At 44.6% G+C, this 23,770-nt stretch overlaps 1 protein-coding gene across 8 annotated transcripts in view; it reads right to left on the reverse strand.

Annotated features, from left to right (window-relative positions):
* The window catches only part of GRIP2 (glutamate receptor interacting protein 2), a 262,009-nt gene that overhangs the window by 43,876 nt on the left and 194,363 nt on the right, over positions 1 to 23,770 (reverse strand). For all 8 annotated transcript variants that reach the window (XM_064432760.1, XM_064432759.1, XM_064432757.1 and 5 more), the window contains exons 2-9: positions 16,001 to 16,081; positions 12,700 to 12,835; positions 11,785 to 11,930; positions 8,904 to 8,990; positions 8,561 to 8,636; positions 7,737 to 7,882; positions 2,150 to 2,297; positions 162 to 331 (exon numbers count right to left, since the gene is read on the reverse strand). In XM_064432760.1, coding sequence (XP_064288830.1) covers positions 162 to 331; positions 2,150 to 2,297; positions 7,737 to 7,882; positions 8,561 to 8,636; positions 8,904 to 8,990; positions 11,785 to 11,930; positions 12,700 to 12,835; positions 16,001 to 16,081 — 990 coding nt within the window. The remainder of the gene's footprint in view (positions 1 to 161; positions 332 to 2,149; positions 2,298 to 7,736; positions 7,883 to 8,560; positions 8,637 to 8,903; positions 8,991 to 11,784; positions 11,931 to 12,699; positions 12,836 to 16,000; positions 16,082 to 23,770) is intronic.

The following is a 23,770-nucleotide window of genomic DNA, read 5'->3' on the forward strand; positions in this document are numbered from 1 at the left end:
AACATCATCTAATCACATACATTTCATCAAAACATCCATTTTTTTCCCTCTACAGATGTCTCTCTTTGGAATCTGTTGCCAGCACTCAAAAGCAAGAACCCTTTGTAGGGAGCTAAAGTGAGTTTTGAGGGTGACCAACAGTGTAGGCACAGAAGACACACCTGTTTCTGGAGGCTTCAAAGGCAGCCTGCTTTGGTGAACAGGTAATATCTCCAGCTTGACATTTTCGGAAGTGGCAGCTAAAAGCTGAGTTGCCTCTAACAAGGAGCAGTGCTCTGTGCTTGTGCCATCAATGGAGAGAATGTGGTCACCAACGTGTAACGCACCACATCTGCAAAGGGAACAGCAGGAGAGGGAATTACACACACGGCCAAAATCCATGTCCTTTCAGTAAGGGAAACACACACAAAATTCAACTGCAAATTAGTGGTCAAATTCTTGTTAATTTCTTTTCATATAAATTTTTTTTCATTCCAATCTGAACCTCAGGTTCAAGCATTACCCAGGCTAGGATGGTTGTCATGGTTTGACACTGGCCCAATGCCAGGCATCCACAACAGCCACTCATTCAACCTCCTCTTCCACAGCTGGGCAGAGGAGAGAAAAAAAAATATTAAACAAAGGGTTCATGAGTTAAGATAAGGACTGGGAAAAACCACTCCTGGGACAAAAGAGGCTCAACTTCAAGGCACAAATTGAGTTTATTACTAACAAAATCAGAGAATAATGAGAGGTAGAAGCCCTTAAAACACCTTTTCTTTCCCTAATCCCTCCCTCCTTCCCACTGACAGTGCAGGAAGATAGGGGGTGGGGGTTTTGGTCAGTTCATCACCCAAAGTTTTCTTCCAGTGCACAGGGAGAGGAGTTTTTCCCCTGTGACACTGTGGGGTCCTTCCCATAGAGACAATTCTCAGTGAACTTCTCCAGCATGGTTCCAATCTCACCAGCAGCAGTACTCCCACACCTGCTGCAATGTGAATTCCCCCCACGGGCAGGTATTCCTCCCAAAACTGCTGCAGCATGGGGTTCTCTTCCCACGGGGTGCAGTCCTCCAAGGACAGGCTGCTCCAGCCTGGAAGGGCCCTCTCTCTCCACCGGGTCTCTCACTGGATCCCAGCCTCCTCCAGGCATCCACCTGCTCTGCCATGGACACCTCCCCCATGGGCTGTGGGTGGATCTCTGCATCCCCTGTGGATCCCCCTGGGCTGTGCATGGATCTCTGCCTCCCCCACGGATCTCCATGGGCTGCAGGATCTCAGCTGCTTCACCCTGGTCTCACCATGTCCTGCAGAGAAATCTCAGCTCCGGTGCCTGAAGCACCTCCTGTCCCTCCTTCTCCACTGGCCGTGGTGTCTCCATGTTGTTACCCTCACATGTTTTCCCCTTCTCCTCTTTTCTAGTTGGAATTAACACTGCACGCAAAACTTCCTTTTGGATTTCCTCTTGAGTACATTATGACAGAGGCCTTACCACCATCTCTACTTGGCCCAGTTTTTGGCCAGCAGCAGGTCCATCTTCAAAGCCATCAGGGATTGGCTGTGCCAGACATGGTGGAAGCTTCCAGCAGCTTCTCACAGAAACCACCTCTGTGGCACCCCTTGCTACCAAAAACCAGACCATGCAAAACCCACACATTCATGTTTGAGTCATGTTGTTGGTGGCTTTGCAAAAAGTCTTTTTAAGTTTGTAAGAGTGCCCCTCATAGACAGTCTGGATGGCTAAGGGCTCACCCAGCAGTATAGTTAAGTCCTGGGAGCCAGGAGATCAGCTCAGAAACACAGCTGAACACAGCTAGTGCTGCACAGCAGTCTGTCTGTGCATCCCCATGTAAAGGGTTTCCTGCCTTGTCCTGCAGGAAAAGGCTCCAGACAGAAGTTTCCATAATAGGCTTTAGCCGTTTCACAGCTCCAGCACAGTCAGACTTGAGGTTTTTAAAACTCAGCTTTCACATGCACTGAGTTACCTGCATTCCTGGTGAGGAGTGTCCACTGCTGGAGCATCAGATATTTTTAGTACAAACAGTGCTAAGAAATGTGAACATGAAGATTTCAAGGCAAGACTGAGAAGAATGGCTTATAACTAACAAGGGGGCAAAAAAGCAGCAAAAAAAGGAAAAGCAGAGCTAGGAACAGCCTGTTCAGATCTGTACCTGTCCACCACGCTGGCTGGCTTGATCTTGTCGATGACGATGACCTGCTTGTTCCGGTGCATGGCTGTGGTCAGTGTGATTCCCAGCGTGGACCCTGGAGTCTTTGCTATTTCAACTAGTAAAGGACCAGAAGCATTTGCTACAGTATCTGAAAAACAAGAGAGCACCTGAAGACACTTCTCATACAGCCTTTTCCATCTCTAAATGCAGGGGTTGGCCAACAGTGCTGACCTGCCATGTGAAGCAGCAAATCTTTACCTTGGACATCTATAGTCCATGAAACATGGTGAATTAACAAAGAAGAACACTCAAGAAGTAAAATTGTCTCTGCACAAAACCTACATGATAATGAAGAGTATTACAACAATTCACTCATGGAAAGAACTCTCCTTTCTCTTTACTTTGGATTAAACAGCAATATTGAGGAATAGATTGCTCAAAGGCTCTGCAAAAGTCACATCAATGGTATTACAAGCACAAAAAAGGAAGATCATAAGGACATCGTTGTTATTGGCTTTTTCCCAAACAAACCAAAATGAAAAGGCACAAGGATCCCACTGTCTAAAATACTCAGAAGTTTCATGGCTGATGACAAGCCAGTCAACTCCTCTGTGCTTCAGCACCAGCTTCAAAATACCACCTCAACTGCTTGTTTGAGCTCCTCCAGTGTGACAGTGGGAGTAGACACAGCATTTGAACCCCCTGCTCACAACAACCTCCTCTCCCATCAGACAATACATGAGAAATTTTTAAAAGATGCATCTCTGCAATAAGCTTAATAGATGCTGTAAGTGAGACTATGAAACTCCTACAAAATTGCACCTGTTAGCATAAGCCTGCACCAAACCTTTCCATCTCTTCTGAGGAAGGGGGAGGACAAAGAAAGCCTGTGTTTCTGGCTGATTAGACGGAAATTCCCTCCAGCTCTGTTCCGCACATTTGCTTCCAGATTACCTAAAGCCTTCACAAAGAGGTAGGATTCACAAATGTATTATCACTATCAGACATCCAATAACCAGCTCCCCCATGTATAGGTGACAGCCTCCACGAAAGCACTCGTGAAGACCCAGCCATCACTTCAAAAGAAAGGCCAGCAGAGCCCTCTGAGCACCTGATGCCTTCTCAACCCTTAATTATTCATAGTAAGGCTTTTCCCTTCCAAAGATACCCTCCACTAAAAATGCTGATGCTACTTGGCTCCAAAACTGATGCATGGCTCATTTTTGCTCTCTTATAAATGGGAACTTTAATGCAGATCTGGGAAGCTAAGCTGCAGCAAGGTTTTTTCTGAGATTTGTTGAAGACACATTGTCTCTGGAGATAGAAATTTACCTTGGAAATTCCCCTTGGGGATCAGCCAAGGGATGCTCAGGCTCTGGTCTACTCACAGTGTCATTTTTCACAGGGGAGGAAGCAGGAGGAATGAGCCACATTAAAGGTTATGCAGGCTTCACATAAAACACTGTTTATTCTCTGATGAAAAGGACCACTGGGGAGATCAGCAAGCCTGGTAAAAAGCACAGTCCCAGTTTAATCAAAAGATACACAAAGCACCCAGCTAAAGCCTGCAGAAGGTGCACTTAAGCATTTGTTAGCAAAGGAAGCACCAAGAGACTGAGGATCTCTTCCAACAGCAAACACCAGGTATATGTCAGTTTTGCAGCCAGTTTTTTGTGTATGTCCAGCACATGTCCTCTGAAGAAGGACATGGATTTATATCCCTCCACCTGAAGGGAAGAAGATAAGGAAAATAAAAAGACCTTGCTGGACCATCGGACCTTTCTTTGCAAGGAAAACACCTACTCCTCTCCAGTTTATCCAGCATCCAAGCTGCTCAGCTTTGCCAAGTGCTTCCCAAGGAAGTCTCAGCATGATGGTGAGAAAAAAGAGCCTCAGGACCAGGGTCATTAATAAGACTGTAGGAAACCACAGTGCCACCTCCAGCCCATGGTCATTCCTCCTGCCACACACAGCAAGGCCACGCAGGGCCACCTTGCTGTCCCTTTTAAATCTCATCTCCATCACAGACCACAGACATCTCCTCCAAATCCATTTTATAGAGGCATTTATTGAGAAAATACTAGCCAAGCCTCTATTAATTATTCCAGGAGAAGATTTGCCTCAAATCAAAGGTCAGGAGTCAGCAATTCAGCAATATTTGTGAGGTGTGATTAACATGGAGCTATTGCACCCGAGCCAACTTTAAAAGAAACACGGAAAGGCCATGCAATAACTTTACTGTAAGGAGTCAACTGGCATTGTTGCACTGGCACCAGGAGGTGTTTCTGCACCGTCATGCACAGCTACAGCCTTCCAGGAGGACACAAAGGACTGTGCAACACTTGCTCACACCCGTACGCTTGCAGGGTACTCAGCAATATTGTGATGGATACAAGGGGAACAGAGCCTGCTCCAGGCTCTCACTCACCCCAGTGCCAAAGATATGGGAAAGGTGGTCACACCACCACTCAAAACAGGGGGCTGGCAGGTGTTTTCTAGAAGATCTTTCTTTTGACTTCCTGGGCCCCTCTTCAGGCTGTAGCCTCTGCCACTGCTTGGCAGACACTGACAAGTCACCCTCTTGTGGGACACTACCAGCCCTCCACTCAGTCAGCAGGAGAGCTCCACAGGCTTAAAACTTCAGCCTAAAACTGAATGGGTGGAGGGGCAGCCAGGGGAAGGGAGACGAGGAAAAGGACACAGCAAACTGCTTTGTTCATCCTTCATCTCTGACAGCAACCTTTCCACTTTCATGAGTCAACCCTAAAGGCTTGCAGCCCAGATCCTTGGTACATGGCACACACAGATTATTTACAAAGTAACTACTCAAATACCATTTTCTGGCTGGTCAGTCTACTTGAGGTGATTTTTTTTTGTTGTTTTTTTGCGTTTTCCCGTGTTTTTCAAAAGGTCCATAAGATAAAGTGCAGCCATGGGAAAGCATCTGTTCATTGCAAAGATTATCTGGCATCAGCAAAGGGAAGAGATTTTCCCAATGCCCCTGGAGGGTCCACATCCAGTTGGCACTCATTTAAAATGGAAATAGCAGATTATTTTAATTCCTTCAGTGGCCTTGAGAAATCTTAGCCAACGTGACAAAAAGCCTGCCATGGTCCCATCCTACGCCAGTCTCCCTGGTGAAATCCCTACAGGCAGGGGATGCCTGGTGGTGATGGCAGGCAGCTGCCACATCCCTCGCACCAAGAGCAGGGCTGGCCCCATGCAGATCATCCCCAGTGCACAATTTTGGCTGGAAAACCACAGAGACAGCTGGGGAATGCCATGATTCAACACTCCCCCGCAGCAACCCTGGGCTCTCACCAAGGACAGATGCAGAAAAACAACTTTCCCTCCTCAAGGGTCAGCCCACACCACCCCAGCACATACAGCTGCAGCGGAGAGAGAGCAACATGCAAAAACCTCTATTTTCCTGAGGATGAACGGGACAAGCCCCCCTTCATTGTGGTGTCCCCAGCCCCTTCAAAATAGGAATTAAGAGTCCTTCCTTTAGGCTGAAAATATCACCAGACTACATTCAGCACCAGCTCTTCCCTCATCATCTTCCAGAGGCTGTAATAGTTGTGAACTGGGGATGATGTACTCATCTCCCACTGCAATTATTAGCTGCTGCCTGGCAAAACTGGAGAGATTGTTGTAAGCAACATGTTCTTATCACCTTGCCTTAAAGAAAGCAGGACAAATATATTCCTTTACAGGGTTGGAGAGAGCACTCTCCAGGCAAAAATTATCTAAGAAAGGGACAGGTTTTACATTTTTGGGAAGTTTCTAGTTTTGATCCACAAATTAGCAACACAAGATGGAGAGCCATTTCCTAAAACCTGCTGTGCCTCCAAGATCACTCAACCCTCACAGTTTTAGGTGAGAGTTACCCAAGAAGAAACACATAGACACCAAATGACTTTCATGGTTATTTTTGCTCCAAGTCAGGTTTTAAAACAAGAAGCTTTCTGCAACATAGACACCATGGACTGCAAAAACAATAAAGACCCCAAAGGTCCATTTCCCATGCACAATTAATTGTTCACCATTGTTCAGACTTGACAGCTCCATGCAAAATCCCTCCTTACCTCCATTTCCCCCCCTCCCTGGAGCAGCCTGTAAGGAGAGGAATGGACATCCCTTACTGCCCAGCTACCCCAAAAAATCATAGAAAGGTAGAAAATAGGTTTTGGGTAGTTTCTGCTTGCCACAGTTTAAGTGTTTCCCTTTATCATGAGCAGTTTCCAAAGAGAAGCTGCTCCTGTGGTGTGGCAGAAGTCAGGCAGCGTGCAGGCAACTGCCAGGTATCAGCTTTTCCTTCCAGCTCTTCCATGGAGAACTTGTCTGTGTGGCACACACTGCCCAGCTCTGGGCAGCCACCCTGCCAGGGGAGAGCCTCTATGTCCATGCTTGTGGAGCTTCTACCAAAAGGAAGGGGAAAGTTTGTAGTGAGGTGACTCAATGGGAAGCAGAAAGCTCTCAGGGCTGTCACAAGGAGCTCCCTCATCCTAATGCACATTGCATGGGTGAGTTCTGGTGTTCTCAGCTCTCTTTCCTCAGGGGTGACATAGAATCAAACTCTCACAGCTTCAGATTGTTTTTATTTTCCTCCATACTGACAAATCAGAAAACAACCTGATATCATGGACTCCTGTTCCTCATTGAACCCTGGCTCAGGCATGTTGGACTGGTTAGTGAGATTTGTGGAAAAGACTCCAACCTAGTCCAGCTCATGGCTCCAGGGAGGCAGAAACCACTCTGGAGATGGATATGAAGCATCACAACCTACTACACAGCTCAACAAGCTTTCAGAACCAACACAGCTTCAAATTCTGTGGTAACCCTAAACTCATTAACAACACTCCCTGCAGTAACAGCTGTGTGTCACAAAGCCAGCTCAAAATGACTTTACAGTAGCTAATAATAAATCCTTTCCCAGGGCTTGAAACTTAAAATCAAATTAAAAAACAAAACAACAAAAACCACAAAACCAAAACAAAACAAACAAAAAAAAACCAGCCACCAACCCACCAAACCCTCAAACTGTGTGAAATGCTTTTTAGAAATACTCATCCTCTGCCCTCCAGTAAATTCTGTCTTATTTGGGGTCAAGCATTTGATCACCCCTCATTTATTTCAGAAGAAGATATGAAATAACATTTCTAAGAAAAGGAAGCTCCAGAATTAAGCAGGGTCAAAAATCAGATCCAAGGCCACAGCAAGTCTGCCTGCATGCAGCTCACTCCTCTGCTCACATTTAATAGTGCTATTTCCAGTGCTGGCAGAGCGCTCCAGCCCCCTTTAGCTCTGACTTCCCCTGTGCCCTCCCTGCCTGCATTAGAAAATCCCCTTTTGCCCTCTCCTCTAAAGCCACTCATCATTCCTATCAAGACACATCACTGAATAAGGGCATTTCAAATGCATTTAACGAAGCCAGTGTTGAACTTTACCCCCTACATCCATGCTGGCAGCACATTGCTCAGCAATTTTTCCACTGAAACTGAGTATCCCAATTACTGTCTCTAGTCTCACATACTTTCCAGGCAGTCAGAGAAAAAAAATCCCATCAGAACCATCTTGTCCTTACCCATGATGGTCACATCATACTCAATCTGGAAAAGTGCCTCCTGGCTGCACTGCCGCAGGATGTTGAGGGCATCAGCGTGGGTCATGCTGTGCAGAGGAATCCCGTCCACACTCAGCAGCCTGTCCCCAATTTTCAAGGACCCTTCCCTGTAAGAAGCCAAAGGCAATCCTCTTCTTTATGTATATATATATATATATATATAAATATTTTAATATATATTCATATTTATATTTATATTTATATTTATATTTATATTTATATTTATATTTACATTTATATTTATATTTAGATAAATAATCTATATATCTTTATATAAATATCTATATTTATATATATACACATTTGCTATATATCTGTATTATCTATATGTAAATATAGAAACATATTTTATTTGTGTGTGCACACATATGTATGTGTATGTGTATGTACGTACACACACATATTAGGAAGTTAATTACTCTCATCCTGTAGGATGGAAGAACATTCCTTGGACAATAGTCTGGGTTATTTATAGTACCAGGCCCATCATATTAAATTATCAGCACAAGAGTAGATAGACTGGCTCCTGCTTTCCAACACAGCATCAGCAATTCAAGAGCTAATGAAGGGGCTGCCTCTGCAGGAGCAGTTTCTGCCTTTAACTACAACATCTGCACTGGGCCAGCCTGGGAGCACCGTGCCCACCTCCCCTCACAGCACAGGCACCACACCCCCGCTGGCACTGCACACCAGCAGCATGAGAAGCCACCAGAAGGAGGACAGGAAGGGCACACATTCAGGTGACAGCTGCTGTGTGTCCTGTGCAGGTGTGACATGAGCAGTACCTGTCTGCAGGGCCCCCTGGCCTCACATAGGTGAGCACCAGCGGCCTGGACTTGTGCCAGTCTTCATGGGCTCCCCCTGCAATCAAACCAGGAAAGCCGTAAGTCACTGGAGGTTTGAATGTCTGAGAGAGAGTGCTGAGAAAGAGACATTTGTCACATAACAGCTGACACAGCCTGCCAGCAAAATCACTGCCCTGGATGAGGCAGCCAGCAGTCCTCAGAGGCAGCAGGGGATCCTCTCCAGGACATGCACTGACTGCTTAGCTGAGGTTTTTGTCATTCACCTTCTTACTTTTCCCACTTTCCACCTCTGCTTCTGCTTTTCACTGGAGAAGCTACTAACCTCTCAGCACAAAGCCAAAGCTGTTGCCTTCCTTGTAGAGGGACACTTCAATGGTCTTGGGAATAATGCCAGCACTGCTTTCTGGCACTAAAAGGAAGAGAGAAAGACCCAGTTACCCCAGATAAACCTTTTCCAACCACAGTGCAAAACAGTATCAAAACTCATCCGAACAACACTGACATTAAAGTCCAGCCCAAAACCCATATTTTATTTTCCCTGCTCAGAAGCAAAAAGAGCCCAGCCCGGACACGTGAATCTTTATCAGAGCCAACATCAGGTTTTAGGATGATTTCAGCAGCTCAGTGTTGTGCATCTATCCTCAAATTTGTCTTGGTTAATACCCTGACATTCAAGTAAAACCATCTCGTTTATCAACTGGCTTTAATGCATTCAGTTTTTCTCAAAAGCTTCTGCCACAGATAGAAACTTATTAAAAAAACCAGCAGCAGCATAAGGAATCAAGTCACTAGCTGACCTTAAAGAAAATGAAAATCCCAAATCCTCAATGCATAAAGTTGGTTTCTTTCCCTTACCTCTCATATTTTGGATTTTAAAAAAGATTAAGTGAATCCTTTAAACTGATCCTAGGGGCAATTCAGTATTTTTATGTTAAATACACAGTATTATTTGTACAAAATAAAAAAAAAATTACAAAGTAAAGAGAAAAAGAAAGAAATGGTTTCCATCTCTTGATGTCCCCTACTAGGTAATGATTTATTGCACTACTGCAGTGGACAGTTTCCCAGTCTTCTCCACCCAGAACTGCACATAACATTTCAGCCTGGTCCACTCTGAAAATTTCTAATTTTCAAACCAAGTGCAATGAATGGCCACAAGGATAATCTGGAAAAAAAAGACCAAGAACTTGACTTGGAGATGAAGAGTGCCCTAGGAACTTCCACACTGCCATCTCCCTTGGCTCAGGAGGGGAGTTTCAAAGCAAATCTCCTCGCTGTCCTCACTGACCACACTCATCCTTCCTGCCAAGCACCCTGAGGGCTTGCAACCTGCAGCCAAATTAGGCTTAGTCCAGCCCTTAAGCTAACCCAAAAGACATGCAATGGAGGCATGGTACTGCCTGCAGGCAGACAGCCCTGGGGACCAGCTAGAGTGAGGCCAAATAAACCTCCAAACACTGTCCCCACTTTGCTCCTACTGCTGTGCACAGACAGCTAACAGGGACACAGCCTAGAAATACTCCAGAAGGGAGTGCTCAGGGCATGGGAAGGCTCCCAGCCAAGGGGTGATACTCAAATACCAAGAAAAAGGGTATAAAGTATCCACAAATGAGTTCAGAAGCTATCCAATTTCTGTCCTAAGCATTGAAGTATGAAGTGCTGCAACAGTCTCTCATAAGATCAGTGGGAGCTGGGAAACCTAAGCCAGTGTTAACACAGGGTTTGGTTTATTTAGAAAGAGATGATAGGACACAGTAGCCTGAAAACTAGACTTGAACCTGCAAGATCCCTTTCAAGGCAGGAAATTACAGAGTGGGAAGAAAAAGTCAAACCCACAAGCACAAGCTATTGAATTGCATTGTATTTCTGCTCTTTGCTCAGGGACAGACAGAGGTGGGGGGATGGTGAGCATACACAGTGATAACAAACCCTCACAGCAGATAAAAAACCACAATGAATTGGAATCAGGCAATAATTGACAATTCCCTGTATTTTGCAGTGCTTCTTTGTTTGGACCATTCATAAACAGCCGCAATAATCTCACTGGAGAGAAGTCACTATCTCAGTGTGCTCTTCCTGCTCATTTAAAGCTGAGGACATCTCACATTGCTGCTATTGATTGAGCTGGCACCACTCCTTGGCTGGCAAGTTCAGTTTATCAGATTCCTCATGAGGAATATCACAGAGAATAAGGAATACCATGGAGAAAGGTTAAGAGTGGTCATCTCTAGGGGTCATGAGAACATGGAAGAGTTGAGGCACAGCTGGCTTTACCAGAGCAAAAGCTCACTAACATTTATAGCAGAAGAGAGAGGAATGATGGATACAGATTCATCTATTCCAGATTAGATTTTATTCTTTTGGGCTTTACACAGTCACTTTTATATTCAATACTTTTTGTCTAAAGGCAGCAGCTACAGCAAAGCTCTGAAATGTAAAATATCTTCCTATCTGGGGCAAAATGTTAGATTTTATTAGTTTTGTTTTTCCTGTCATTTTATTTTTAGTTGTTCTATTTCTTCTGCCCAATCATTGTGTGATTGATCTGGGTAAATGAATGAGCAATAACTGGGGGGATTGCATTTACAATGGAAAGACTGTGATGAGAAACTGTATAGAGGAATTTGTTTTAACCAGAAACATCAATCATCAAAACAAGTGGGGTCAAGAGTATATAGTCTCCCATGACAGGACATAGGCCCTGTTATTTGGACTTGCCATCTTCTGCCAGGGCCCCTTAGCTGGAAAGCAGATTGCTTCCGTTTCTCTTCTAAAAACACGTAACACTTCAAAGAATCCTGAGGACTAGCAGCACTTGCCACAGTTCAGAAAAGGGCATTGGAAATACATGTTTAAGACTGAATTAAACCTCTTGCAGCCACACTCCAAAAGGGAAAATGAGAAGCTGAAGCAGCATCAGGAGGCAGATTGGCCTGTGCTGTCGAGTCACTCCGAGGCAAGACAGACCTAATCAGCCATCTCCTGTCAGTGTGCATGAGCAGGCACCCACTGTGCTGGAAAAAGTGCTCTGCTCCGACTGCACAGAGCTCGGCAGCCTCCACCACCCATGTGAGCAGACGAAGCAATGGCAAAAGGGCCCTGGACACTGCCTTGGCCACGGCACCTCTGCACAAGCAAGTCCATTGGCACCCCAGGACAAAAAGCAGCCAAGAATAGAGTAGCATTGTCTGAGAGGCACCCACCGGCTGGAGGGAGCTCGTACTCGACTTCCAGCACCACCCTCTCGCCCACGTTCTTCAGCAGGCTGATGATCTCGTCGTGCCGCAGCTTGGTCAGGTTAATGCCATTCACAGACTTGATGTAATCCCCCACGTTCAGCTGGTCACTCCTGCAAAGAAATAAAATAAAAAGCAGTGGTAGCAGGAAGTCTCCAGCTGCCTGGTAACTGTAGGACTTTCTGAACAAGCCAGCAATGCTGGACTGATCTCTGCTGTCTGATTGCATGTGTCTGCTATCAGAGGGAAGTGCTAAAATTGAACCCATCTATCTTTCTCGGTGGCAAGTGTTCAGATCTGTACATACAGCAACAATTGCAGTGTACGTATTCACAACCTCTCTGCTGTTGCTCAGTTCCCATTCATGTAGAGCAATCAGTCAAAGAAAAGCACACCAAGAGCTGTCTGAAAAAAATCCAGCAGGGAAAGAGAAAACATCTTTCCTTTTGCCTGTTTTCTGCAAAATTGTTCAATTACTCTTTCCTTTTTCCTGCTTCTTGGAGCCTTTCTTTGCCCATTCCTTTTCTGAGCCAATAATGTTACTTATACACTCAGTATTCAGAGCAGATACAATATTAAACCACTTAGCTTGATCAAGATGTATTGTACCATGCAGCTCTCCTGACAAGGCTGCCTAATTTCACAGAACCACAAATATCCCTACAAAAAATTTCAGAGCATAATTGCACAGAGCATAGGAAATAACTCAAAATAGAACATGTTCTACTTCCTGAAGCAACAACTTTGCATTCTGGGGCACTTGAAAAAAGGGTCTTGGGTGCCAACTACTTTAATTATAACTCTATTCATTCTCTAGCTGGAACATGCAACTATTCCTCTCCATTCCTGCTGTGCTCTCTGCACCCCATTTCCATTTCTCACCTTGCAGCCAGTCCCCCTGGCCTCAGATTGGAGACTCTTGGCTTTCCATCTTTGTCTGTGCCACCTGAAATGGTTAAACCAAGGGTGCTTCCTTCTTTCTTAATCAGCTCCACGATTGTGACCCCTCTGAACTCCTCTGAAAGATTGAGAATAAAGACAAACAACTCAGTGGAAGGCACATTCCATCAATCCCAAGGACATCCTTTTCCTACAGGTAGTGGGAAAGTAGATTTGAACAATTAGCATGAAGAAAAAGCCTCTGTTTATTTGAAGTTGTAAAACAGAAGTGTGTCCTGGTAGACCCACAGCAATGTTTGCATGCAGGTCTGGCAGGCAGGACCAAAAAAGACAAGGCAGAGCAGTCTGGGCTTATGAGAAAGTAAAAACCTTGTGTTTCAAGGTGCTGGAGGCAGTATAAAAATTCAAAACCAGGATGATGGGACCTCAGCGATGGTCCAGGGAGACCACCTCAGGAGCTATGTTTGATATAGAGTGGGGAGGGCATTGACAGAGCTGTCAGGTGGTCACAGTTACACAGGAGGAGGATGCTCCTGCAGCCAAGTCCAGGAGATGTGGACCTGCAGTAGCTGCCTGGATGCACCAAACAGAGTGGATCCTAAAATACCATGACTAAAAAACTATCATGAGACATCAATATAGTTGGGAGATACAGAACATAATGTGGAGAAGGGTGAGATCCTGCCATCATCGGGGGTGGAGGGGGAGGCATGACCTTCCCTCACTCACAACAGTTTGCTCACCCATCTGCACCTAGTCCAAGTCAAACCCCTCATCTGCAGCTGGAATTGAAGATACAAGTCACTTTGACACCATGACCTGTTCCACATGCACTGCCTGCCATCAGACACAGGTCCAGGGGATGCCCACCCCACATGTGCTGCACCAGTACTGCTTCTCTGGGTGCTGCAGGCAATGCACATTTTACCTTTTCTAGTCAAAGACAACACTCCTGTCAGCCCAGTATCCAGTATATAAGCCCAACCGCGTTCTAGTTTTGAACCCATCACAGATCATGTCTTAGTTTTACAAAAACAGGTTTCCTAAATTATTCCAGCTTTTGGGTTTGGCATGGAAAGGGCAGTAACTGAGCAGGAGAATCAGTCCTGAACTAAGGAAAAGACCAAGAGCTCCAAAAGACTTGGAAAAAGGCAGCTCTGCAATACTGCATACAACAGACTCACACTCTGCTTAAAGGGGGACTAGCCCTGGGGCAAATAAGGACAACATCCACACCTTGTCAGAGACTCCTCTCAGAAGCTTTTACACAATTTGTCCATAGAATTATCCATCCACCTCCACTATCTCAGTATACTGAAATCTTCCATGATTTTACAGGAGGAAACCAGTCACCCTCACACAGGGTGCCTTTCTCCAAGGCTATGAGGAGAAGGTGGTGATTGGCACTGCCAGCACACAACAAACAGCAGCCCCACTGATGTGGACAAAAACCCCATGTTGCAAATGGTCCAGGTGCTTGTTTACACAGTAAACCTTAGCAGGCTTAAATGAGATGCTCTGTTTGGAGAGGGAACAGTTGAAACCTCTTGCACACTGACTTCCAGAGCAAGGCAGGGCCCCTTAAAGAGCATATTGACACAGAAGATCTCTGCTGGTGCAGGGCCTTGTCCACCCATCCAAAACACAGGGTGTATTGGCACTCTGGTGCCTCATCACCAGCACTTTGCTCCTGTTCAAAGCCACCAGGACACCAGAAATTGCAGCTCACTTAAGAGTCCTGCCATGCACTACCTGTTTTGTAAAGCACTTCCAAGAATAATCTGTGCACTTGATTAATGTGAGTAGGGAACCTCTTTGCAATCCAACTCCAGTCTGGCGGCGTTTAGGCACTGCTGGGCACCCATTTAATGTGGCACTGGCAGCTCCTTGTAAAAATGTCAGGTCCATAATACTTCTGCTCTTTAAACTCAGTTTTGATCCCTTGCCAACTGCAGTAAGTTAATTTGCAATTCACCAGCCCAGGAGCCCAGGGGCTGCCAGAACCTTGGGAGGGCTTGCCACCGTGCTGGAAAGAACAACATCCAGCACCATCCTGCAAATTTCCTCTCAACTACAGACATGACTGATCAACACAGATGGTGCCACAAGGGGAGATTATTAGCTTTTCAACGAGGTTTAATTTTGATCCTTGATAAGTGTTTAAAATGAGAACTCCCAGAGTGCAATTACCCATTGTTATGGGTTCAAGGAGAAATTACTGCTCCAAAAAAGGCAGATCCCTGACATCAACCAATCAAGGTCAGCCATAAGGAATTTTGACCCATGCTTCTATAAATCTACTGCCACTGTCACAGACCCACAAAGTGTAAAAGTGAGCTGGTTAAGGAGGATCTGGTCCTTCAAGACATAGTCTTTAAGCATGACATATGAACAGGTTTGGATCTTTTTCTACTGGCATATATGATTGGATTTTGCATCCCAGGGCAGGAAGAGCACACCTGAATTTTTCCCTCCCTATTGAGGTGCCTTCAGCTGGGGTTGTTGAATGCACTGGCTCTTGTGAGCCTTTCCCCATCAGGGCTGCCCTACAGTGGTGTGTTGCAGTGGTGTGATGCAGAATATCCTCTGCAACAAGTGTTGAAAGATGAAGCAATAGCAGAAGGGCCCCACCTGCTCCCCATTACCTAGAACACATTAAACCAACCCTGTGACCGGGTCATTAGCAGCCAGAAGTCAAAACCAAGTCCCTGGGTTTCCTAGAAAGGAGATGAGTTGTCCAAGGCAGCCCATCCAGACCTGCTGGAGTGCTGCTGGCACGTGAAGCCCAGTGCCAGCAGAGGCAAATTAATTACCATTTCTCCACTTCCTCTTCAGCTCCCGGGGTGTTTTTGCATGGGAAGGTTTATCTCACACAAAAATTTGCTGTGACTGACTAAATATCAAAACAAACTTAGTCAGATGTGGGAGATTTGAAGCTTGCCAGTTTCCCTCCCTGCTTGAGGAGCTCAGCTATGGCAGCATTTCTTCCCTCTCTCCTTTGCTGCTGTTTTCTTCTTTGTGAGTGTCAGTTCAGTGCAGGAATAAGTCCTTTCCCAGCTCCCTGTAGCTACTGTCAACAGGCCCACACAAGACAGGGATTGTACCAGTAACACACTACTCACTGAGACCAGTTACCACCATCCATTTCTGTCTTCCAGCAAAAGCCTTGCTGATGGATGCACCAAAATTAGTGTTTTGAGGGGTTTTACTTATTTTAGTGGTATCCAGGTAAACTGTAATGGATAACCCAATGTTTTGGAGCAGGAGCTGACCCCTCCTTTACCTGGGATGCTTTGCCTCCTGGAGACCAGGGCTGCATCCATCCCTCCAGAGTCCTTGCTTCCCTTTGAGTAAGGGCCATCATCTGTAAGCAGAGCAAACACAGAAGCTGAAATTAGTACCAAAAGCCATAAGCAACTGAACCAGAGCACTTTAAGAAGTTGTCCTTGTGACAACAAAATTGGAATCCCATCTGTATCACAGACTGCAGGCAAGAAAAAACATTACCAGCCCCAGCTTTGCACTGCACCATGTGGACTCTCACCTTGTAGAGAGGGAAATGGGAAGGCAGTAACATTATCTGATTTATTCTTCTTGGAGCTAATCTGCTAGGAGAGAACAAAATTCCCTTACTCCTGTAATTATGTGGAACAGCTGAGGATAGAGAAAGCTGGGGCATTCGTATCACAAGTTTCAAGCCTGTCATTATGCTTGTGGAAAAACTTACGGTGTTTGGAAATGCAGTCATACATCAGGACACTAACAGGGCACTAAATCACTATACTTGAGTGAAACTGCCTATTCTTATAGATCCCATTATTTCAGAGTCACCTTTTCCAGCTGCTGTTCCAGCCTCTGTGCAATATAGAGAGCACCTTCTTTTAAATGATTAAAAGGAATAAAAAGTCAGAGTGATGAGAGAATAGCATTATACACTGTAAATACACTATCCAGCATAAGCTAAAATTTAAAGCATCTTTGTATTGTCCCATTGGAAGACTGCTACAGTGTTATCACAGAGTTTATCTGCAGAGAAGGTAGCATGTTTTTTACAGATCTCATTTCCATCCATCTAAAATGTCTATTTTTATGGCATTTCATAAAAAGCTGGCACTTTTCCAATCAATAATTTCCAGTAACCATGTAGTACCAAATAACTCCCATTCTCAGTAACCACATTCTTGAATTTTTTAGTAGCTGTGAAGATTTAGAAGTTGTACATGATAGTATAAATATAGGTTACTGAAAACCTTATCCATTTATTCGGGTCCACAGCCCTTAAAAAAGTTACAATTAAGGTACAAAGAAGTTTTTGTCCCACTCCATACAAAGTGAACAAAAATTTTAATTCAGCCTCATTCAAGACAAGGGTCTGTACAGAGTGGATTCAACCTCAATGTTCATTTTGCTGGCAGCCCACTTTCCCATAGCCAAAAGAAAGATGGTGCAAATCTTAGTCTCTCTTAGCAGGAGGTTTCTCATAATATCCTGGTTCTCTCTCACCAGGAGGTTTTTCCCAATATTCTGGTTTACCCTCTCTATCACCTCATCCCTGGCAGAACTGCAGAGTCCGATAACAGGGATGGTTTGGGTGTATAAAGGAAAATGGCAATGCCCAGGGGAGCAGCAGGACAAATCCAACTGCTCCCTGCCCACATTCCCAACAGCTACAATCACCCTTTATTTCTTTCCCAAATGCAGCAGCACATTGGAAGAGGGATCCTAAAGCTCAGGAAACCCAGCATAAGGTTCCTTTTTCAACACTGGAGGTAACTGTGCAAAAGGCACCTGCAACATACCCTGGGCCACCCAGGGCTGGAACTTTTTGCTGGCACTGAGCATCAGTGTGCCTTTGGTGCCACAGGCCACTGTGGATGGTGAGGACCACCCCAGCATGCAGCTGCCCTCCACAGGAGAGCACTGCTGCCAGCTCTGCCCCCACATAACATGCTCAAAGCAGTGAGGTTCTGCTGTGGATGGGATCCCTGCGTTCCTGGGAAACCACGCAAGATGGTTCAAAGCCAGCTCCATAATCTGCTGGCAAACTGAAGCAGAGAACCATCTGTTTCACATAAACACACCGCCCCAGACCAGACAGGCACCAGCACCCTTCTGCGCTCCATTTCCCCATCAGTGTTGATAGGAAACCCCAATTCGCTACTAGTTGCCCTCCCTACCCCAACAGCTGTTGGCAAACATGCCTTGGTTTCCCTTTGAGCAAGAAACCAGGTTGCCTGTGCATTAACAACAGCTTCCAGCAGCAGCCAAGTGGCCAAGAGCAGTGACCCGAGCTACAGGCCCTGCCGGCAATTAGCAACGCCGCCCTGTGCCACTGCTCCTGACAGCCACATCAGCCAGCAAATAATCAGCACCACAGCTACCCTTCTCCTATTGCTCCTCCCTTCCAAACTCCGTTGATTATGTGAAAAATGTTTGGGTTTTTCCCCTCATTATCTGGCTAAAACGTTTGAACAGCAGAGGAGGCTGCCACACGCGGCCTGCTGAAATGGGAACTGGCATTTGCTTGCAGGAGCAACCCCACCGTGTGCACGGCTCTTTGTTCATTTGCAGCCGATTTCCTGCTCTGCCACTCAAGCTGGTAATAATGCAGTCACTTCTGATGAACTTTTTTGTTTGTTTGTGCAAGAGGTTACATTGTTTGGGTTTTTTTTTAATAAAGGAACTCCTTTTTGTGCTGTCAGTAATTTCTCCTGCCTAGCACAGCACTGGTTTGGGGGTGAGGCTGCTAACAAATCTGATTGCTCAGTCGGCCAAAATTGCAGGCAACAACCCAAGCACTGAAAATCTCTCTTCTCCTTAAAATTGGGAAAGTAACTCTCTTTTTAAATCCTGTGCAGGTTCTTTTTGCAAGCAATCCATGCTGGAGCTATTAGAGTTGTATTTATCAAGCTTTTTCTCTCACACCAAGAGGGCCAGAAATCTTCCAAAAAAAGATTGTGAATTGATGGTTTTCAAGCAGTGGTAGCAATGCTAGCTCTAAATCTTTCAGAAAAGCTCACCAAGTGCAAAAGACCCTCAATAAAACTTAGATTGCAACACTTTCCATATATTGATCCCATGGGAATCTGTGGCAACATACAAAGTTCCTGTAAGTCTTTGACAACAGTTTTTACTATTTACATGCCTTACTATTTACATAACACCAGAGAGAGAAGAACTGAGTCCCTACACCTTCACACAGAGCTTTGAACTCTCCTCCCCTGCAGAAGCAGTGCAGAACAGTGATACACATCAGTGTACAGTGTATAATGTACAGTGACAGTAAGTGAGAGAGAATCCCCATCTCATTCCTTCAAAAACAAACTGAACAGATGAAGGAGCAGGAAAAATCTCCATGCTTCAGCTGGGGGCCAGGAATAAAGGACAGTCAGGGCAGACTCCACTGCCCCTGCAAGCACAGGCTCCAGGGTCTCCTGAGATCAGTTAGCTGCCAAGACAAACTTGCTGAAATGGGGGGAAATGGCTTCCTTGGAAAGAGCACTGATTTAGGAGTTCATTATCCCTGCCTGTGGGGGGAAAAAGGAAAGTTTGGGGTTTTTTTCATTTAGAAGAGCTATTAGTCTCTATTATTAGCAGAGATCACTTCTTAATGAAAATGAGCATTGGCTAAATCAGATTCTATGGCAATTAGGCTGCTGTCTGCAAGTTGTTCAGATTCCTGGATCACTTTAAGACAGTTCCTGCAGAGAAAGTGCATTAATCTTATGGGAAGACCAAGAGGTAAAACCTCCCATTTGTTTAATGGAAAAAAGACAGTTGGAGACAGTTATTTTGCTACAGGGTAATTGCATTCCTTGTTTAGGGAAATGAATACCAAACCAGCATTAAGAACCAAAAGCTGTTCACGCTAAGGCAGGCCGGTATTTTTTTGCTAGAATAAAAGCATCACACTGGAAGCAGAAATCCAAATGACTAAAACTAATTTCAATTTGATCCATTTTGAGGAGAGTTAATTCTGTAAGTCAAGGGAGGCATTTATCTGTAGTCAGGCAAAGAGCAGCAGAGGGTACACGAGCGTGGGTCAGGCAACCAGTGATGATTCAAACTGCAGCTCTGGGAGCAAACCTCCAGTGCCTGGGATTTTAAAGATCTCTGAGTGCCTGAAGATGCAGACATGTACTTCAAAAACAGACTATAATCATCTAGCTGCATCTTTAGGCATCTCATCACCTTTAAAAAGTTGATATATTACCAGAAGGAGAGGAAGGGGAAAGTGGTATATCCATGCACACCCATTCTGAATCTGAAATTTGTTTTCAGCTCATATATGACACAGTCCCCACTACAGCCTGGCCAGGGGCTGGACCATCATCAGAGGAGGACACAACACAATCCCACTCTCCCCAGGCTGGCACTCCACATTGCAGCACAGCCAGAGGCATCTCATGCACCAGTGATGGATTTGGGCTGGATAGCAAGGCTGTACCCAACTGCCCCTCCAGCACAGCTCCCCGAGGGTAGTTTGGGTTATTTCAGCACCACCACAGCAGGCTGGGGACAGCAGTGCTGGTGTCAGCTCTGCACAAGAGCAGCACAGTGGCGGCCTCCCATCTTCAAAGCACTTAGCCTTTAACATGGGAGACAGGCAGATCCAAAGAACCCAGGACAGGAAAACAAAAAGCCCATTGAATACTGTTACAAACTGCATGATTTCCTGAAACTACTTAATTACAAAGTTCACTGCAGAGCAAGAGCTCCTCTCATGTCTTTGCTTCAGACAAGGAGCTGTTTGCATGAAGGATCCCACCTTCCCCAAGCCTTCCTCAGAAGGTGGCCTGAATTTTCTTCTGCCCATCTAAATCCACAGCTCCTCAGGCCCTTGGAAAATCTCTACATGAGTTCACTATAATCAGTACAGCTGCTCAGGTCTTTTCCCATCTCTAGAAATACAGTGCTTTGGCTCTGTATCATTAAACTTAAAGAAAATAAATAAATAGAACCCCAAGAAACAGATGAAACACCTCTATCAGTGATCTCTAGACTGCTTTTCCTGGAATGCTGGAAAAGTTGAGCTAAAGCATAATCCTGCCCTACATAAACTAATCCAAGCATGTAGCAACCAATACACTAAATCCTTAGACAAGATAGTCCATGCTCCTATGCTTAAAACAAGAAAACAGAAAGTCACTTTTGCTTTAGGATTCTGCACCACAATTTCATTTTCATCACACTGATTTTAGATTGCTGCATTAAAAAAAAAAAAAAACAACAACAACAAAAAAAGAAACCACTACAAACAAAAATCCCAACCCAACCCTGAAAGGGCTCAGTGTTTCCTCACTTTTTATTCTTCAGAAGGTGGGGTGGGCTTGAAGAATGCCAGTGAAAAACCCAGTGCCCAACACAGCTCTACCCCTTCCTTCAGCCCAGGGCACCTTCCATGTGACTCTCCCACAGCACTAATCCAAAGTCAACCAGTATTTTGACATGCTTTTCCCTTCCTTTCTGCCAGGAAGATTTAAAAAAAATTCCCCTTAACCAGCGAGTTCAGGCTGAGAACAGACCAAGTTATTTACAGAGCAGCTCCTCCCTAATTTCATAAATACACGTATCAACAAATCTGGTAAAAATTGCAGAGATTGCCTTTTGTGAAGAAGAGCCTCTTAATTATCCCTTTACTGGCAACAAATCCCCTCCCAGCTCATACTCAGGAGACAAATGAGAAGTTGAGGAAGTTTCCTCTTAACTTCTCTCATCACAAATTTCTGAGTGAACATCCCAGGAAAACAGTCACGCTGTACAAGAAAAACCTTTGCTGGAACTAAGGCTCTTGCCCCAAAAACAACAACTGAGTTTTATCCCCTTTTCCCAGATAATTCTGGGGAAAAAAAAATTGTTCTCAACCTGCTGCCAGTCCCTGTGCCAGCCCTACTGCAATGACACTGTGTTCCCAACCCTGGCCTGGGGACGTGCTCCATCAACTGCAGCTTCTTGTGCCACCAGAGGCTGTTGTGCCAGCTCTTCCATCCAATTGCGTAGTTGCTGCTCCTGCCTTCTGAGCCAGGAAGAACTTGTCCATACTTCAAAGGTATTCCAAAAAGAAGCTGTACTTCTTAATTTCTTCTCCTCAATAGACACAGTGTGAAATTTGTATCCCCACACCCTCCACATCTCACCTTCTTTTTTTCTGTATTCATTCACCTACCAACCTTTCTCAGGCATGTACAATTTCATAACACCTGCTGCTTTATTCACAGAAATCAGTTCTAGGAAAATACAATAGACTATTGTTCAACAGAAACTCCATGCTTTGTTCTTCTGTGTGTTTTTTTTTTTATTTTTAATAAGAAACCAAAATTACTTTTAAAGAAACAATTTGTTTCAAGCAATCATTTTCAACTGAAATACTGTAGGTAATTATTTGCACAGCAGTGGCCTTTATGGGACCAAGATATGAGCCAGAACATGTCTCTGTTACCAAGCAGGTAGGCTTCCAAGGGATATAAGAGCATATTTTTTACCCCCTGCAAGACTGTAGTGGATAACACTGATGAAAGATTCCTGCTTCACGTGAAGATGTGGGAAGAGTTTCTGCTTTTAGTGAACAAATTTTGTGTGCACAAAACCCATTCAAGTTGGCTTTGCAGAAAAGCCAGGCTTTGGTAAGGTTTAACTCATATCAACTTTCATAGGATATTAAACACCTCTCAAGGACTGATCCAGGGCCCATCTGATAAGAATGAATGCTGGACTCAGCTTGCAGTGCCAACATCTGGTGCTCCTCGTGTTTTCATTAAATACATTACATTCCAGAAAAAGGAAAAAAAAAGAAAGGAAAAAGGAAGAAATTAAAAAACCCACAATTTAAGAATCTACAATCAACCTGCCATTACACTGATGTCTTTTCTATACCAGAGCCCTTTCTACAATGCATTGTTTGTTCTCATTATTGCTTTGGAAGCCAACACAGAGTCACTTTATCTAATCAGCACATCCAAGGGACTCTGTGATAGAGGACCTGGAAACAGTTCTTAATTTCCACTCAAGCTGTACTGAGAGATGGAAGAAAAAATACTCGCAAAAGTAAAAAAATAAATAAATAAATAAAACCAGCTCCTTTTTTTGTCTCTCCTGATTTTGTATGAAAGTTAAATTCCCATGCTGTCCATCTACTGTCCTCTCTACCTCTGGAATCCAGTGGCCAATATCCATCAACCTGGAGGAGGGAGAGAGAGAACAGCCTGAAAGAGGTTTATAATCTTGTAACTTTCAATAAAAAATGTGTTTTGAGTACAAAAGACTTAAGTTATTGCTTGCAGAAAAGCAAAGAGCTGTTGTGCAAACCAGATCTAGATCAACTTCACCACTCATTTTCCTCTGCATGGTAGGGAGGAAAGCAGGGAATAGTAGATGCAGAACTTCTGGAAATGAAGCATTCCTTTGGTCTTCTGTTCACAGAGGAGCTTATGTTGCTCTTCTGAAGTAGCCTGTGATTTTGTTTCTTTCATTTAAAAGTATCAGGGATGACTCTTTCCTGATTCCGGTGAGGATATGATTTTGTGCATTAATTTAGGCTTATTAAGAGCTGCTTCAGGGATTTCACAGGCTGGATCTTCAGCACAAATAGCTTTTCCCAAACAAAACCCAAGAATCTTCACTTTTATCCATCTCTTTCTAACAATCCTCTAACAACATCAACACCAAGAAGATCCCTCTTCACTCACTGAGCCCTCTCTTGTTCACTTTTCTTAAGCAGTCCCCAGCAAGATTTGCATTTCTAGTGTTAAAAAACAGAAGGAGAGAAATGGAGAGAGACTTCCCTTCCTGCAACCCTTCTCATCCTCCCAGGCATTTCGAGACAGCTTCATCAGTTTATATTTGTGGATGACCCAGTGGCAGAGGAAGCCCTGCAGTGCCTCACCCCCTTGCAGGGCATTTGCACACACAGACTCACACAAAGCATCCACAGTAATTCTGTGCACAAGAGACAAGAATAGTGCAAAAACCAACTCCATGAGATTATTATTTCTCAATGGTTCTAGTGCCTGAAATGATGTTATTAAAGTTACATTTTCCAGTCAATCTGGCAATT

This window comes from Passer domesticus, chromosome 9 (genome assembly GCF_036417665.1).
Source record: "Passer domesticus isolate bPasDom1 chromosome 9, bPasDom1.hap1, whole genome shotgun sequence".
NCBI lineage: Eukaryota > Metazoa > Chordata > Aves > Passeriformes > Passeridae > Passer > Passer domesticus.